A 16,239-nucleotide genomic window follows, 5' to 3' on the forward strand; every position below is an offset into this window, starting at 1 on the left:
TGGCAGGGTACAAGAAGCGACGAAAAATAGGCTGAATATCTTTACATCGGTGTCAGTTCATCAGCCAAAATTGCAGATACAGGGGTACATTTCAGGGCTCCCAAGACCCCTGGAGCTGGGCTTGTCCGCCATTTGTCAGCTCGCTCCCTCGGCCTGAAGAGCGCCCCGGCGAATCTCCGGCGGCGATTATCCATACAGCTAGAGTACAACGTAGGCATACTAAAGACAGACCGTCACCGATGCGATGTGATGTTGCTTCCAAGGTTACTGCTAATCAGCTCTCGTCATGTCGGCCTCAATCTCTGTCACAGAAAAGGCTACACCTGACTGTATTATCACCCCCTCTATTTCGACCACTCGTGAGAATACTGCAGTCGAACAAACCGCAATCAATGAAGATCCCAAGTACGCCTCGGGCCTGGAATTATGGGCCATCATGGGCAGCATCTTCTTGGCCACGCTGGTTGCCGCCCTAGATCTAGGTATCGTCGCCACGGCCATCCCGGGCATCACGAGCGACTTCCACAACATTGACGACATCGGCTGGTATAGCGGCACAATTTTTCTCACTGTCGGCGCCAGCTCGCCCCTCATTGGCAAGCTTTATAAGTATTTCTCCGGCCGCTGGGTCTATCTTGGCAATGTCCTCACGTTCCTGGTCGGTAGTCTGATTGCTGCTCCAGCCCCAAACGGTGCCTGTTTAATTGTCGGGCGCGCCCTACAGGGTGTTGGTGTCGCTGGTGTGCTTGGGGGTTCTGTGCTCATGATCACTTATATTGCTGAGCCTAAGCTACGTCCAATGTTAATCGGCGTATGGACGGGCGTGCTCATGCTCTCCACCGTCCTGGGTCCCTTGGTAGGCGGCGCCTTCACCACTAATGTGAGCTGGCGATGGTGCTTTTGGATCAATCTCCCCATCGGTGGCCTCATTATTGCGATGGTGTTGCTCTACTTCCACATGCCCGAGCACGTCAAGCCTGTACCAGCCACGTGGAAAGTGATCCTGCTGCATCTTGACCTGCCAGGGTTTGCCCTTCTGCTCACCTCGGTTGTCCTCTTCACGCAGGCCATGCAATGGGGGGACAAACCAAAGCGTGGAGCGATGGGTCTGTCATCGCCACTTTGGTCATATGGATTGTGTTGACCATCGCCTTCTTCGTTCTTGAGTGGTTCCAAGGTGAATACGCCATGATACCGTTGAGAAATCTCAAGTCGCGCCTTTTTTGGACTAACGCCTTGTATGGTTGGCTGTGAGTGCTCGTTACTTTCACCCGTTCTTCGTCCCCTTGTCACACCCGCTAATGAGTTACTTCACAGGGTCAACCTCGCCGACTTCCAGGCCCTATTCTATCTTCCAATATACTTCCAGTCAATTCATGCACAGTCGGCTATCACCAGTGGCGTTAACACCATCCCGTTCGTCGCCCTCTTTGCTCTGGGATCCTTGCTGAGTGGATTTCTCGTTTCCAAGACGGGCCATCTGCAGCCACTCCAGTTTGCCAGCGGGATACTGGCCACCGCCGGTGCCGCTCTACTCTACACCATGGACATCGACTCTAACAAGGCTCGCTACATTGGGCCTCAAATACTTCTAGGCTTTGGCATCGGTCTGGGCAACCAGATTCCAATGACAGCGTACCAATTCTTCTCCACTCTCGAAAACGTCCAGGAAAACACAGGCATTATGCTTATGACTAACGGCATGAGCGGCGCCTTTTTCGTCACGGCAGCTTCATCCATCTTTGCCAACCGAATGCTGCAGACTGTTGTCAGGTTGCGCCCCAATCTTGATCCACAAATCATTCTGCAGACCGGCGCCTCGGAGCTTCAGGTGGTCTTCCACGGTGCTGACCTGCTAGCGGTACGTCAGGCGTACATGGTGGGTATCAAGGATATCTTCGCCTTCTCTGTCGCTGGTGCCGCCTGCACTGCGGTTGTGTCCCTGATTATACCTAGGACAAGGCTCCCTGGTCATGGTAAGATGGAAGTGGAATCGGAGGACTCGAGGGCATCTCTGTAGTTGTGTGTTTAGTTCGTGGTTTGAGAATGACATGAGATGAAACCATGTTTACACATTCGTGTCTTTGGTATGATTTTCAAGTATCGCAGTTTGTAGGCTAGCTAATCAAAAAAAAAAAAGAAAAGAAAAAGAAGTAGACTAAAGCTAGTAGCATTTCCTCATTCCAGAAATCAAATCTCCATGGGACTGACAGAACTTAGATGCTGCAAATCCAAAAATGAGCTGTACGATACACAAGTCGACTGAAATTCTGCTTGGATTGCATGGCCCTTTTCTATCGGACGAAAATGACGCAAATAGGGTGAAGAAATGGCAGTTTAGATCTATTGCTTCGACAAGATGAAATGTATACCTTCTTACAGGGAAATTGCATTTGCAAAAAGCAAAATTCACTAACTGTAGATCTTATGTATCGCTCTGGTACATACACTCAGAAGCCAGACTAGAACTTCTTCTGAATCTTCAACTTCTTAATATCATCCACATCATCGACCCTGACCCGCGAGCTGCGGACTTCAGGAGTGGCGAGCATCAACTCGTAGACATTGGCAAAGTACGATGCCTTGGTGACCCCATGCTCCACGGCACTCTCATCCACCTCAACTCGGAAGCTAAGATAGAGCTCATTGAAACGGACATTCGTAGCCTCGTTCTCACGAGCAGCGGCCGTAGCGAAGGAGAACAAGGCACCCTGCGTCATGGCCGGTACTGGGCGCAAAGCTAGATCGCCCTGCGCCCCCGTACAAATCGTCCAGGTGCTCTCGGGGTTATTCTGCTCCAGCAGATAGCCAATGGTATCCCGATAGGCGACTGTAGAATTATCAGAAAATCTCCAAGGTGATACGGATTCAAATGTCTTACAAAAATTAGCCTCGAAGGAGGCGTTCATGTTGCGACGCAGCTGCTCGGTGGTGATCTCCTGGAGGGGAGTTTCGGCGTATTCGCCACCAACTAGGTGAATATGTCAGTAGTGAGGATTATCTACCGGATCGGAGAAACTCACAGCTGGAAAAGACATGCTGGAAAGCCGGAAGCTTTCCTGCACGGACTTGATCAACAACACCCTTGACCCCGGAGTCTGAGGTACCATCCGCTTCAGCGAAAGTGATTCCCGCCGCAGACCCAATGTATTTCACGAGCTTGTCTGCCGAGTTCTTGTTGCGGACAACGGCCAGGACGTTACGCTTAGAGCGCAAGGCGGCCATGACGGCTGAGACGCCGATGTTTCCAGTAGCTCCGACGATAAGAACGGTTTCCATGATTGCTTTCAATGGCATTGATGGCGAATGAACAGACGGTCACCTCGGTTTTGTACCATTTCTACGCCAGGCCATTTTCTTTGTTGCGTGAAAGAAATGATCCGCTATGACACATCAATTTACATGGTCCTCGCGAGTCGGTCTTAACAAAGAGCGCTTCGGGCTCTCGAAAAACCGAGCTGACATATTGGCCAATAACGTGGTTTGATCGCTTCGCTCGGATCGATCGGGCGTTCGTGCCCCACCTCCCTTGCATATCACTCTGCCAAGTGCCACGAATGCGCGGCTAATTTGTTTCCTGTTTCTTGTTGGATGGGTGGACTTGGATGACCGCATGTTCGGGCTTCGAAGAAGGTTGCGGGCCGGCCTCGGTGTCCATTGGGAGGAGGTATGAATAAGCGAACCCGCCCGGGCGTTCCCGGCCACCTTAACTCGATTCATGGCGTTGGCCAGGGCAATACACCTTTGAATCGTGTATCTACGTAGGCCGATAGGTACCTCGGTACGTTGCTAATTAGATATTGAGGTGCGTGATAAGGGGTTGTGCTTACAAGGTCTACAATTAGCTATGCTGTAGGTAATGCCCGGGGAATTCCCAGTAGATTATCGAGACTCAAACATCACTATTGTACCTAAATAGACCCATTCAGCACTGGGAGGGATCTCCTAAGATTGATGGATAAACACGGGGTATTATTTAGCACTAACGAGAACGGGCACATCACCGGCTAGCAGAGCGCACATACGCGCCGGATGTTCAGGCCCAAAGCCCTCCGGGCTGCGCCGTAGACTTTGTCCAAGTCTATCCTCGCCTCTCAACTATTCTTTGCAAACGATATGATCCACCCGCAAGCTCACATAATGCCATATCCCATCCACCAAACTCCCCAAACTAAAGGCCCCAACGCTCCAAGTACAGCCGCCCCAAATGGCAACTCCAGGATACACCAGATCCATATCGTTCCAACGGAGGGTGCTTTCTTCATGACAGCGTAATACGGCTCGCCATTCGTGATAGCGATCAGATGCGCCCCCAGCAGCGCAGCAACAGGAAGAAAAACCAGAGTTCGCAGCGCGGGCGGGAAGATCAGTCTGCGCAGGAATGAGAAGGTGAGTTTGTCGCTTGTCAACGGGAACAGATAAAGAGAAGAGTCTGTGTTTGCATTCTTCGAGCCGCGCTTGTTGAAGGTGATGATGTGGCCGTGGGCGAGGTGGACGATGAGAGTGAGGATCGGGAATGCGATGGTCACAGATTCCTTGAGGAGTTTGGGTAGATCGATGCTTTCGGCGTATTGGTGGGCTGCGAGATAGCTCAGGGTGAGGTGGAGAGTTGTGAGAGGCAGGGAGAGGAGAACTGTGTCGAGGAATGGTGGCAGAGGTTTGTCCACTTCGGGTTCAGAATCGGATTCTTTTGCTTCTTTGGTCTTCTTGGATGCCTTGGCTCCTGTAGTCTTCTTCTTTGGGTAATTTGAAAGATGGCTGCTGATGTCGCCGTCGGTGTCGACCAATTCCCCTGAGGCATCGACGGTCATGAATCGGGTTCCCGCTGGCTGTTCCGGTATGCCCTGTGCTTCCACTGAGGCTGGAATAGATCCCCCTTTTGGATTGAGTCCGTTTTGTCGCTCTGCGATGATGTCATATAGTGTGCGCTCGACGGTCGATTTGTTTTTAGTCGGATCATTGCGTTGGGGATGGGCCATGGGAATCGCGGGTTCGTCGTTTTTCGACGATGACGCAGCTGCCGCACGGCGCTGCTTGCGATTTCTTGCTTCCATTTTGTGTGGAGTGGTGGTTGTGGAATAACGAAGGGACACAAAAAAAGGTGAACAAACACTGACGTGGAGAATTGAGGTTGAGGGCTCGGCGATAAGCCCTATCCACCGGAGTTAAGAGGATCGGCGCAAGGTACCAGTGGCTACGAGATTTGGATTTACATCTACATTTCTCGAGCTAAGACTAGTGACCTTATTTGGAGTTCTGAAAATCAAAAACTTTTACTCATTCTCTGCATACCCATCCTCGACTCTCAGTACACCAACCATTGATAACAAATTCAACCAGCCTGATACAAGGCCGGACCGGCAATCACATGCCGGTTGATCAAGCTCAAATTGAACGGACTCAGGAACGGGTCACTGTCTGTTATGGCAATAAACATTGTTCCATTGACAGCCGGGTTGCCCTGGTAGGTTTCGAAGTTAGGCTGGGTGGTGTAGCCTCGAATGCCATTCAAAGTACTGTTGGTAGTACTATTAGTGGTAGTGGTGCCATTGGTGACATTGAGACCATTGACAATGCGCAGAGGCGTGTAGGTGATGTTGAGCTGCGAAACCCAGGCAACATACCTCGCGCTACCAGCGTCTGCCTCGGTCGAGGTGATGTAGCTGTTATTGGGACCGACATTCTTTCCCGGAAGGTCCCACTGCAATAACACCTGACGACCTGGGGATGTGAGAGGTGTTGGGCGAATATTGCTGACAGACACACCGGAGCTGGAGCCCGCCGTAGTGGCATTGAATTTTTTGGTGACTTGGGGATACTGACACCCGGTCCGACTGTTCCGTTGGCCCCAGTGCTTTGGTTGAAGCTGTATCCTGCAGCTTGAGTGAAATTGGCAGTTCGGTCAATACTTGATGTGTAATTCGACGCAGAAGTCTGATTCCACCGCGAGGTTGAATTCGCAGCAGCAGATCCTCCATTCCAAGGATTAGGTTGATTGACAACCATCAGCGCAGGGAAATTCTGCCAAACCAAGCGGGTCTGATTGTCCGGACAAGAACTGATGAAAGGTGCCAACAGTGTCCATGCCCATGATTGGGGTATGCCGACTTCAAACCACTCAACCATCGGGAAAAGCCTCTCAAACTGGCGGAAGATCAGTTGCTGGCGTGCCTCCGTAGTAATAGCCTGGGTTAACAGAGTGGCCGCCTCGCGCGAGTCAAGGTGAGCCAAGAACCCGTACACGCCAGCTTCGCCAAAGCGAGTAAGCTTCTGGCAGAAGTCGATAAATTCTCGGACATTTGTGTACGGGAATATATAGGAACATTGCTGTGGAGCATAGGATCCCAAGATGTTGCTGAGCATTGTGACATGACCTATCTCCTGCTGCGCCATGAAGGCAATCAACTGACGGTCTGCAGATGTAAGACCCGCAGCTTGGAAGTCCGACTCGCTGAAGCGTCTAAGCCCGTCCTGGAAAAGGTCAAGCTCGATCCATTCCTGGTATAAAGCGAGAGACTATTTGATTTTCAGTCAGCTTTCGAGCCGCAGCATTGAATATCCAATTGGTTTTAAGTGGCCTACCAATGATTCGTAGTCGAAATCGCTCTTCGTATTGTAGACAGGTTCACTTCCGTTTGTCCCGACGCCACCTGCCGGGACATAGGGAGCAGGCTCGGCAGAATGAAGCCTTCCATCAGCAGGATAGCTTGTCGCTCCAGGCGCAACACCTAGCCTAGAGATTCCCGTTCCGATGGAAGATGCCGTCAGAGCACCGGTGGTAGTTGGCGTTCCGGTGAAAGGTGTATGCAGCTGCGAGCTATTGAATGTTCGAAGCGTGGGTGCTGAAGCCGATACATTTGCTGCATATTCCGACGGCGATACCTTGGTTGTTGCTGCGTTGTTGTGCTTCTTAGGGGAGGCCTCCACGAAAGGGAATGCGCCCAATAAGCTCACTAGGACGACGGTCTTCAAAGACATTGCTGTTTGATTTCAAATTCCAATTTCTTTTTCTTCCAGTATAGAGACAGTTTCTTGATCACTGCACTCTAAAGCATAGGACTCGTTTAAATCGATCAAAAGCTCTCGGATAGGCACGGATCTTGAGTAAAGTAAATATGGAATTCCATCAGCCAAATATCATCAGCGTCGAAATGATCATCGGCCCAGAATAGCGGTTCTATTCTCCCAGTGTAGGGAAATCGCACAGTGGCGGCTGCAGGCGTCTTCCTCAGGGCTAACATATCGGTAGCTTTGCACGGAATCCATTTCCGAACAGGAAAATGGCCACACGGGGATGGCAAAGTTCAATCGCAGGAAACTTTTATTGGTCATTTAGTCTTGTCAATGGGACATCTCTTGCGCACTTGGCTGATCGAGTAGTTGTCGAATGCTACTATTCACATCAGTATAATGGATCCGGACATGTCGGCAACAGATGACGTCGAGGGAAGCTTCCTCTTCCACGGACCTGAGCAGACTAAACGAGCAATCAAAGACATCTTTGGGGTGTGGAAATCGAATCCGGCCGGGCGACGCCGGAAAGCCATTGGAGAAACAAGGGGGAGTGCCAGGCTGATCAAACTCAGTTGAACTATCGAGACAATGAGAGACTCTTCATCAGAAACAATATATTAAAGAAAATAATTACAAAGCTGCAGACATAAAACCAGATTTGCTTCTCCTTTACTGAGTTCACAATCAGGCCAACTTTCCAGTCCAGGTCCCCTTTTAAAGCTGTAATATCTGGCCAAGTATACAACTGGCCATATAACTGGGAATGAAAAAGCCAGAGCCATAGGAAGGCACTTGGAAACACCAGACTTTGCGCGTCACTGCGTCCGCCAGCCACCCTCGCCCGAGAAGAATCCATAGGTATTGCAATGGGGAACATTGGCAGTGATTCTCACACCATTAGACCACGCAATCTCCATGGTAGATCCAATGACAGTCGCCGTGAATGGCTCACGGGTCTGCAGGGAGCGCCGGATACTTCCAACCTCCTTCCAGGGAATATTCACGACTGCAGGGGCGCGTTGAAACGGTGCCGCGGTTTGGCCGCGAGGGTTCTCGAATACCCACGGCTCGCCTTTGATCATGAATACACCAGCCAGAGAATGATCGTTCTGGCTGGTCAGGGATCCAATCCATTGAGGCATGACTGGAGAGTTAGTATGCGGTCTTGCAGTTTTGTTTGGAGAATTTACTTACTGGGGTGCGTAAGGAGGAGCTTTGGGAGTTGAGGGAGGAAGAAAGGGGAAGAAGGCTTCCAAGGATATGACGTCCTCGAGAGGCGTTTATCTATCAGATTCAGAACAAGCGAAAGGGATTCCCCGTTGACTCAACGAACTATGTTGGCGTATTTTCTTGCTTTTTATATCACTTTGCCGTCTCCAGGCAGCCATATAAGAAATTAAGATTGCATAAAATCTCTGACTGTGGTTCCTTGCCCCTTGTTGTCCTCATGCCGGAGTGCTGCTGCATCTATTCGTGAGGTACGGAGTACATATGTATGTAGTGAGTACATTCATTCGACCCTTGATTAGAAGTATATGGATGGAATTTTTAGCCGGGCATGAGAGCAAATCATGCCTTACGCGTGAAAGCAATCAAGACCTGCATCAATGTGGCTTCACAGTGTCTTTTGACAACCTACATACGGGCGACTAAGTATGCCTCGCGGCACATAACCCTCTCATTGGATATTACCCTACCGCCTTTTCACCGCACTCTCGAAGCCTGTATGCTAATTTCAATTTCTCTTTTATTTCTATGCCTATATACCCGGTAATGGTGTGACTATTCATTGATCTTGTACCGTATAAAAATAAAATTATCTCTCTTTTTCAAATCGGGGTATCTTACTCCGTACACCTCCGGAGGCTAGACGCACCCGGAGTCTCCGAGCATAGTTCTTTTGTCAACTGACGTGGTATTCAGTATAATAGGGGTCCAATTAATGATTGTTGAAATCTCTGTATTTCTGTCTCCACTACTCCGTATGCTAGCAGGAAATATGACTTTCTGACTAAGATCATAAATACTACGTACAGTACTACGTATATAGGATGAACTAAACTTCCGGTATGCCGATCTCTTGCTCCGGCATCTTTTCTTTGCCAATAAGAGAGAGGGAGAAGAGAGGGGGAGAGGAGAGGGGGACGATTACAACCGAGAAATAGGTGTATACGGGGATTTACATAGCGCATATGTAGGAATAGCTTTATTCAATTGAACTTTAATACCTTCTTATTAAGCCCTCTATCACAGCCCTTAATTCGGGTATTTTGATTAATGCCAGTCTAAAGTTTAAACTAAGGCAGAATCCAGGCATATTAAGGTATAAACCCTGCAAAATGAGGCATTCCAGCCCTGGAGGGAACCTTGGAAGGTATGACTTTTGGATGAAAAGAATACTGCCGGGCGATATTATCCAATGAGAGGGTTATGTCTCGCGCGGCATACTTAGTCGCCCGTACATACAGGTACGTCTGATATATCACATACTCAATGCAGTGGTTTGAAAATCTGGCCAATTCGCTCCTGAGTTTCAATAGTAGTGTCTTGAGATTGGATCTGTACTTGAGACTTGGCAGAACATGTATACTGGCTTATTCGTTATCCTCGCGCTATCATTGTGATCACACAATACTCCGTAGACATGTATGCAATGCACCATAGGGACAACCCTTTCTGGCCCAAGGCTGCAACCCGGATCGTGATTCATGGTATGCATCGCCTTCTACGGAGTACCTGCTCAAACATCCTCGAGTCTCCAGTGGACTGATCAGATTGCTGGGAACCCCTTAGATTTGAATCTAGCCCGGGGAGCTATCGTATGAGGAGGCCGGATCAAGGGATAGACTCAGCATGAGATTGGAGATGTCAGGGCATGGCTTGAGCAAACTCATGTTCATTCAAAGCAACTAGCCGAAATATTTGAGCCTCGTATTCAAGCAATAAAGATCGTTTCCCGTCCCTGAACTAATCGCGTCTCTGCTGACCTGCAACGATGTCCGGCAGTCGGCGAGATCCCTGTCAGCCCCCTTACGGTGAGTTTCAGGAAGTACTGTTATTGACTGAGTGCAATGAGCCTATATCCTGGGATTTCACCAATATCATCGACCGTCGAAATATTGCAAGGTTCGTGAAGCAACTGGAAAAGAGAACGGAATGATTCCGCGCTGGAGACTTGATCGGCAGCGACGATCCAAAGTGGGGGGAATAACGAGGGCGTGGGGGAGAGGCTCATCTTCCCTGTTCTTCTTGTCTCTCTCTTCCACCTCCAATCTACAAACCCAATGATCAACATGGCCCATCTCCAAGCCTCAAATCTATTCTCAGTCAAGGACCGGGTGGTCGTGATCACCGGCGGCGGAAGTGGTAAGAACCAAATAAAACCCCCATCGCATCGGATACACCCATGGATTTACCGAGGTAGGCACTACACAGAGCTAACTCAACCCCAATGACAAGGCCTCGGACGCATCATGACCAAAGCCCTCGACGCCAATGAAGTTTCTAAAATTTTCATTCTCGGCCGCCGCGAGGACGCCCTCCAAGAAACCGCCTCGCAAGCCATCAACGGCACCGTAATCCCCATCCAATGCGATATCACCTCAAAAGAATCCCTCGAAGCGGCATACAAGGCTGTCGCGGGTCAGACAACCCACGTCGACCTGCTCATCGCTAACAGCGGCATCATGGGGCCACCCATGAAGCTCCCGCAGCCCGCCGAAGACGGGTCCATGCCATCGCTGTCCGAGGTACGGGAAGAGCTGTTCAACATCCCCATGGAGGAATTCAATAACGTGATGAACGTTAATGTCACGGGGTCATACTACACGGTGCTAGCATTCCTGCCTCTGCTCGAAGCGGCGAACAAGAGACGTCCTGCGGCGCAGGAGAATGTCCTCGCGGCTCCGACTGCGCAGGTGATCATTACCAGCTCGGTTGCGGGTTATATTCGCAAGGTGCCGTTTAGTTTTGCGTATAACTCCTCCAAGGCGGCTACGACGCATTTGGTGAAGATGCTTTCTACTGCGTTTGCTCATTATAGTATTCGGGTTAATGGCCTCGCGCCTGGTCTGTACTATTCTGATATGGCGAATCATATCTTCCAGGGCGCTGGCATTCATGGTCGGGCGATCTCTGATGGCTCGTTCCCCAATGAGATGATTCCTGCTACTCGGGGTGGTGGTGAGGAGGATATCGCCGGGTTGATTGTTTGGCTGGCGAGTAACTCGGGGGGTTACATCAATGGTAATATTTTGGTTACTGATGGGGGCCGGATTTCTGTACTTCCTGCTGTCTATTGAGTGGTGTTTTCGGTTGGGCTAGAGGTAGACTCCGGATAAATAGGCTGGAGAAGTTTGAGCTCCGATAAATATACACATGTTTAAACTGCATAAATCACAGATATGAATGTTCAAAATCTCACAAGTGACAAGCCAACAAAATGGGAGGGCAGCCTCCTGGCCGTCTCAGACCAGAGAACCCCAAAGTCCGGGTTTGACATTTCAGTAAGTGGCTGTCAATCGCTGGACGAGATATTCGCTCGCAAGAATCTCCGGATATTTCTTCTCCACGTGGCTATCGTTGCCATAAGTTCCCGGTAGTGCCTCAATGACCTGGTTGTTATTCGGGTTACAGAAATACGCCACACTATAACGAGCAGGGTAATCTCCTGAAGGATCATTCTCTGCCTCATTTGCGGGCATCGGCGGTTGAATTACCCGATGGCGGGTGCTCTTAATGGTATCATTGGACCAACGAGCGAGCAGGTCTCCGGCATTGACAACAATGGTATCAGCGATGGGAGTCGCATTCACAAAGGTTCCTTTCGGGCTGCGCACTTGCAGTCCACCAAGTCGATCCTGGAACAGCAGAGTGATCGAGCCGTAATCACTGTGCTCACCGGCACGGACCTGGTTAGGGTTCTTTTGGAATACCTCTTTGCTGACAGCTGGATAGTGGAGAAGACGGAGGGTATTGTCTCCCTCACTCACAAAGTCGTCAAAGAAGTGCTCCGGCAAGTTCATTCCCAACGCAATGGCCTGCATAATATGCTTGTGTAGGTTTTTGCCCATTTCAAAGAATGACAGCATAGTCTTCTTGAAGTCCTTTCCTTCGTCATCGAGATGATCGGGCCAGCGGTTGGGCAGACCCTCCACTCCCTCGCGACCAAGTTCCATGGTCTCCTTGATATCCGGAGCCGACGCACGCAAGTTATCGACGCCATCCGTCTCGTCCACGGTGGTTAACTTCTCCCGTCCGATGGCGACGTAACCACGGTTGGACTGTGGGGTCGTCCAGCCCAGACCATCCTTCTCGCTCTGGGGCCGAGCGAAGAATCGGGAAGATGAGCCAAATACATCAGATACCACGGAGGGAGGGATACCATGGGACTTGAGGTAGACGAAGCCCGATGTTTTAAATGCTTCCGTTATAGCGAGAGCAACGGCATGTTTATCAGATGGGGTTCCTGTGAAGAAGGGGCCAAAGTCGATCAGCTACAGCAGACACGAATTAGCCACGGCTTGACAACCACCGGTAGCGGGGCATACCGGTATCTTCAAATCGTCCTTGTCCACTCCAGTAGACGCAGGTTGAAACTCTTGGGGAGGGTTAGAGGCCATTGTAGAGATGATTCCAGGGGATGGATGATGTGCACTGGGATTACTGTATGGACGGGGGAGGGGAAAGCTTAGAACCATGAGAACGGACTCACTAATTTATCACTATAAACGAAGGATTCGCAGAAGAGGGGAAATTGAACGCAGACGATCATAGGTCAGCGGCATACTTCACCAGATAAGCGCGCAGATAAGCCGTCAGATAAGATGTTGACATTCATTCGGTTTGTTCTTGACTGTACTCGTTGACATTTCCTTCGTACATCCTATCAGATTCCCTGTGTCTGAATGCCGGAATGTCTGAATGTCGAGGACATGAACGCTGCGCAGATCGACCTCTCGAGTCTCTGCTGCCCACAATGGTCCGTGCACTGTCAGCGTGGAGAGTGTCTTCCCCGGACATACAATTTGGAACAGAACATCACGACATACGTTGCTCACATATAGCTATCAATGGTGAGAAAACTAACTCGAGTAGGGGACTTGACATCCGCAAAATCAGAATTAAGAAGCTACTCAGCATAAGCCGGGAAGATCTCATCTATGCCCACAGGTCGTCGATCAGATAGCCTGTATAGACGTTGTCGATTTGGATCCGTGACTTGCCACATACTCAATAACGAGTCATCATTCTACTCACATCATGAGTGATCAGTTCTCTTCGGTACCGACCCCACTTGCAAAGGAGAATCCTTTGCTGGCCGTATTCCCTTCAGATCGACAGTAGGCGAAATCTTCGTCACTAGCCAGTATCTTCAGCTCGAGGATCGACTCCATCTCGGCCTCGCACTTACTGGTAATCAAGATACTCACTTTGTCCGCGCCGCTAAAGAGTTGAGCGTGAAAATTGCGTCGCTGGCAATGGTTTTGACATGCCCGGGAATCTCCAATTTTCACATTTCCCCAACGGCCAACGCATCGCGGATTCCCCCCGCAGGATCAACAGGAGTTCTTTGATGAATCAACCAGAACCGATATATTGCATGATCTATGCGAGATGCCGCGATTTTTATCTGCTGTCATCCAGAGCCCGTGTCTGCAGCCTATAGTGTTGCATGTCACATACTGCTTTTGTCCCTGATACCGTAATCAAATATCCTCACGGTGCACATTGCACAAAATGCCCATTGTGGGCATGACTTGGGCCGAAACCTGAACGCCCGTGTCCCACTGTGAATGTGGGCCATTCTGTGCGATACGAAATACACGTCTGGCTCGGACAATGGTGTCCCGGAGATGATATCCGCCCTTGGGACTTATGTTGTAGGCCCCCAAGGCCCCCCAGTGCTGATATGAAGACATATTTCCGTCCATAAACGTTCTTGTAGCAATCAAACCACTAAGCATAGACCTAGTTCTGGGCATCCTCGGCAATCGAGTAAAGCACTCAACCCTCCGCCTCGGAGGGTCAAGTTGCCCAGGAAGCCCCGCACCGGACTATTAATAAGACGATGATCTCAACCCACGTTCCAGCTCATCTCTTCCTTTTGACATCTCCCAGACAAGACGCTAGGTGGATATCAATTTCTCTCGAGTCCCTTCCTCCGCCATAATGTATACCGTTACCATTCTGTACCCCAACGAGGATGGCATCACGTTCGATGAAGATTACTATCTCAGGACGCACATGCCACTTGTTGATCGCGTCTGGAAAAGCCAGGGCTTGACCAATGCGCGCGTCGCCAGGTTTTCCGCTGACCTCGCCGGCCAGCGCCCTCAATATCTGATCATGGCTATCCTCGATTGGGAGAGTGAAGATGCTATGAAGGCTGCTACGCAGGGCCCCAGTGCCTCCGAGGTGTTTGCCGATATCCCTAAATTCACCAATGTGAAGCCTATCACCCTCGCTGGCAGCCCTCGTCCTTGGTAATCTGCGTTTGGAAGGGTAAGCGCAATTTCGATGGATACTGTTTACGATTTAGGTGTGGTTGCTGAATATGACACGCAGTGAGAACGCAATTCACGATATAAATGGATTAATGAGACCTACCGAGGGATCCATGCATCTGGGAGGATTGCTACATACATGTATGTAGTATAATGGATGCCCTTGTACGAAATGGGATATAAGTTATAACGTAGTCGTGGAGACTCGAGAGCCTTGGCAGGTCTAATGAGAAGCCGTATCCGTGAACCAATTAGCCCCCAATTAATTCAGAAGCAAATACGTAAGATCCGACGCAAAGACGAGCTATCTCCAGACTTATCGACGAGAGACTGGGATCGCATTGTCCCGAAGAGGGGAAATACCCCCCCGCTTCCTTCCTTATCTTCTCTCCCCTCACTTGGGTGTCAATATACCCCCTGTGCATGTTTCTTTTCTTCTTTTCTCTCCAATTCCATTTCGCATAATCCCCCAAAATGTCTCGTCCACTAGTAGTCGACGTTCACACCCATGTGTACCCTCCATCGTACATGGCGATGCTCCGTGCTCGCAAAACAGTCCCCTACGTCCACGATCCTGCAAGTGGAGAACCACGCTTGATCATCCTCTCATCAGATGATGACCCATCAATTCCAATCGACGAGCGTGGCCGTCCCGTCGACACCTCCTACTCCGACATCAATGTCAAGATCAGCTTCATGCAACAGCACGGCATTGACTGCAGCGTGATCTCACTCGCCAATCCTTGGCTGGACTTCCTCGAGCCCGCCGAAGCCCAGCAATGGGCTGAGCGCATTAACGATGATCTAGAGGAAACCTGTGCTCAGAACAATAAGCCCACCGACGGTCTTCCTCTGAAGGGCAGGTCGACGTTGTTTGCATTTGCGACTTTGCCGCTGAGCGCACCCAGCCCTGATATCATCGTTAACGAGATCAAGCGACTCAAGACCCTGCCCCACATCCGTGGCGTGATTATGGGCACCTCGGGACTGGGCAATGGTCTCGATGATGAGAAGCTCGGTCCTGTTTGGGCGGCTCTGGAGGAAACGCAACTCCTTCTCTTCTTGCACCCTCACTACGGTCTGCCGGATGAGGCTTTTGGTGGTCCTGAAGTAACGAAGCGCTATGGTCATGTTCTTCCTCTTGCTCTGGGTTTCCCGCTTGAGACTACCATTGCCGTGACTCGCATGCTGCTGTCCCGTGTTTTCGATAAGTTCCCGGGACTGCAGATCTTGCTGGCGCATTCGGGTGGCACTTTGCCTTTCTTGGCGGGACGCATTGAGAGTTGTATTTTGCATGAACGGAAGTTTGTCGAGCATGGTGGGGATGTTCCTGGACCGCAGAGGAGTGTTTGGGAGGTTCTGAAGACGAATATCTTCCTTGACGCTGTCGTTTATGGAGAGGCTGGACTTAAGGCTGCTGTTGCTGCTGGTGGAGGTACTGACCGTCTGATGTTTGGTAAGTCTTTAGTTCTGTCGATCGTAGAATTGGGATTATATCCGACTAATATGTCCTCACAGGTACTGATCACCCGTTCTTCCCGCCTCTGAATGAGGGCGAAAAGGAATGGATCAGCGTTACGACCAACTATAAGGCTATTGATGAAACTTTCGAGGGTGAGAAAGAGGCCGTGGCTGCCATTTTGGGTGGCAATGCTGCTCGTGTTCTGAAGCTGGAATAAGTGCATACCCTAAGCTATCTCTTTGCTATCTCCATCCTGGT

The 16,239-nt window shown here is 50.2% G+C and overlaps 9 protein-coding genes across 9 annotated transcripts; 4 read left to right on the forward strand and 5 right to left on the reverse strand.

Annotated features, from left to right (window-relative positions):
• Positions 1-286: 286 nt before the first annotated feature.
• N7457_004238 (MDR family MFS transporter) lies at positions 287-2,020 on the forward strand (the record flags this gene model as incomplete). The annotated part of the gene is made up of 3 exons (XM_057175283.1): positions 287-1,106; positions 1,178-1,250; positions 1,318-2,020. 3 exons carry the CDS (start codon positions 287-289, stop codon positions 2,018-2,020), a joined length of 1,596 nt encoding a protein of 531 aa, XP_057032330.1.
• A 442-nt stretch (positions 2,021-2,462) lies between these two features.
• On the reverse strand, positions 2,463-3,297 carry N7457_004239 (uncharacterized protein; the record flags this gene model as incomplete). The annotated part of the gene is made up of 3 exons (XM_057175284.1): positions 2,463-2,830; positions 2,882-2,971; positions 3,024-3,297. The coding sequence occupies 3 exons, from the start codon at positions 3,295-3,297 to the stop codon at positions 2,463-2,465; spliced, it is 732 nt and encodes a 243-aa protein (XP_057032331.1).
• An 836-nt stretch (positions 3,298-4,133) lies between these two features.
• On the reverse strand, positions 4,134-5,054 carry N7457_004240 (uncharacterized protein; the record flags this gene model as incomplete). The annotated part of the gene is made up of 1 exon (XM_057175285.1): positions 4,134-5,054. The coding sequence occupies one exon, from the start codon at positions 5,052-5,054 to the stop codon at positions 4,134-4,136; it is 921 nt and encodes a 306-aa protein (XP_057032332.1).
• Positions 5,055-5,332: 278 nt separating this feature from the next.
• Positions 5,333-6,978, reverse strand: N7457_004241 (ferritin-like domain-containing protein; the record flags this gene model as incomplete). The annotated part of the gene is made up of 3 exons (XM_057175286.1): positions 5,333-5,701; positions 5,767-6,516; positions 6,583-6,978. 3 exons carry the CDS (start codon positions 6,976-6,978, stop codon positions 5,333-5,335), a joined length of 1,515 nt encoding a protein of 504 aa, XP_057032333.1.
• An 851-nt stretch (positions 6,979-7,829) lies between these two features.
• N7457_004242 (uncharacterized protein) lies at positions 7,830-8,156 on the reverse strand (the record flags this gene model as incomplete). The annotated part of the gene is made up of 1 exon (XM_057175287.1): positions 7,830-8,156. One exon carries the CDS (start codon positions 8,154-8,156, stop codon positions 7,830-7,832), a length of 327 nt encoding a protein of 108 aa, XP_057032334.1.
• Positions 8,157-10,307: 2,151 nt separating this feature from the next.
• Positions 10,308-11,315, forward strand: N7457_004243 (SDR family NAD(P)-dependent oxidoreductase; the record flags this gene model as incomplete). The annotated part of the gene is made up of 2 exons (XM_057175288.1): positions 10,308-10,380; positions 10,474-11,315. 2 exons carry the CDS (start codon positions 10,308-10,310, stop codon positions 11,313-11,315), a joined length of 915 nt encoding a protein of 304 aa, XP_057032335.1.
• A 201-nt stretch (positions 11,316-11,516) lies between these two features.
• On the reverse strand, positions 11,517-12,635 carry N7457_004244 (isopenicillin N synthase family dioxygenase; the record flags this gene model as incomplete). Its single annotated transcript, XM_057175289.1, has 2 exons — positions 11,517-12,509; positions 12,564-12,635. The coding sequence occupies 2 exons, from the start codon at positions 12,633-12,635 to the stop codon at positions 11,517-11,519; spliced, it is 1,065 nt and encodes a 354-aa protein (XP_057032336.1).
• A 1,549-nt stretch (positions 12,636-14,184) lies between these two features.
• Positions 14,185-14,502, forward strand: N7457_004245 (uncharacterized protein; the record flags this gene model as incomplete). Its single annotated transcript, XM_057175290.1, has 1 exon — positions 14,185-14,502. The coding sequence occupies one exon, from the start codon at positions 14,185-14,187 to the stop codon at positions 14,500-14,502; it is 318 nt and encodes a 105-aa protein (XP_057032337.1).
• A 491-nt stretch (positions 14,503-14,993) lies between these two features.
• N7457_004246 (amidohydrolase family protein) lies at positions 14,994-16,198 on the forward strand (the record flags this gene model as incomplete). Its single annotated transcript, XM_057175291.1, has 2 exons — positions 14,994-15,975; positions 16,038-16,198. The coding sequence occupies 2 exons, from the start codon at positions 14,994-14,996 to the stop codon at positions 16,196-16,198; spliced, it is 1,143 nt and encodes a 380-aa protein (XP_057032338.1).
• Between the last annotated feature and the right edge of the window lie 41 nt (positions 16,199-16,239).

This window comes from Penicillium paradoxum (genome assembly GCF_028828445.1).
Source record: "Penicillium paradoxum strain IBT 22861 chromosome Unknown utg000004l_segment0_segment0, whole genome shotgun sequence".
NCBI lineage: Eukaryota > Fungi > Ascomycota > Eurotiomycetes > Eurotiales > Aspergillaceae > Penicillium > Penicillium paradoxum.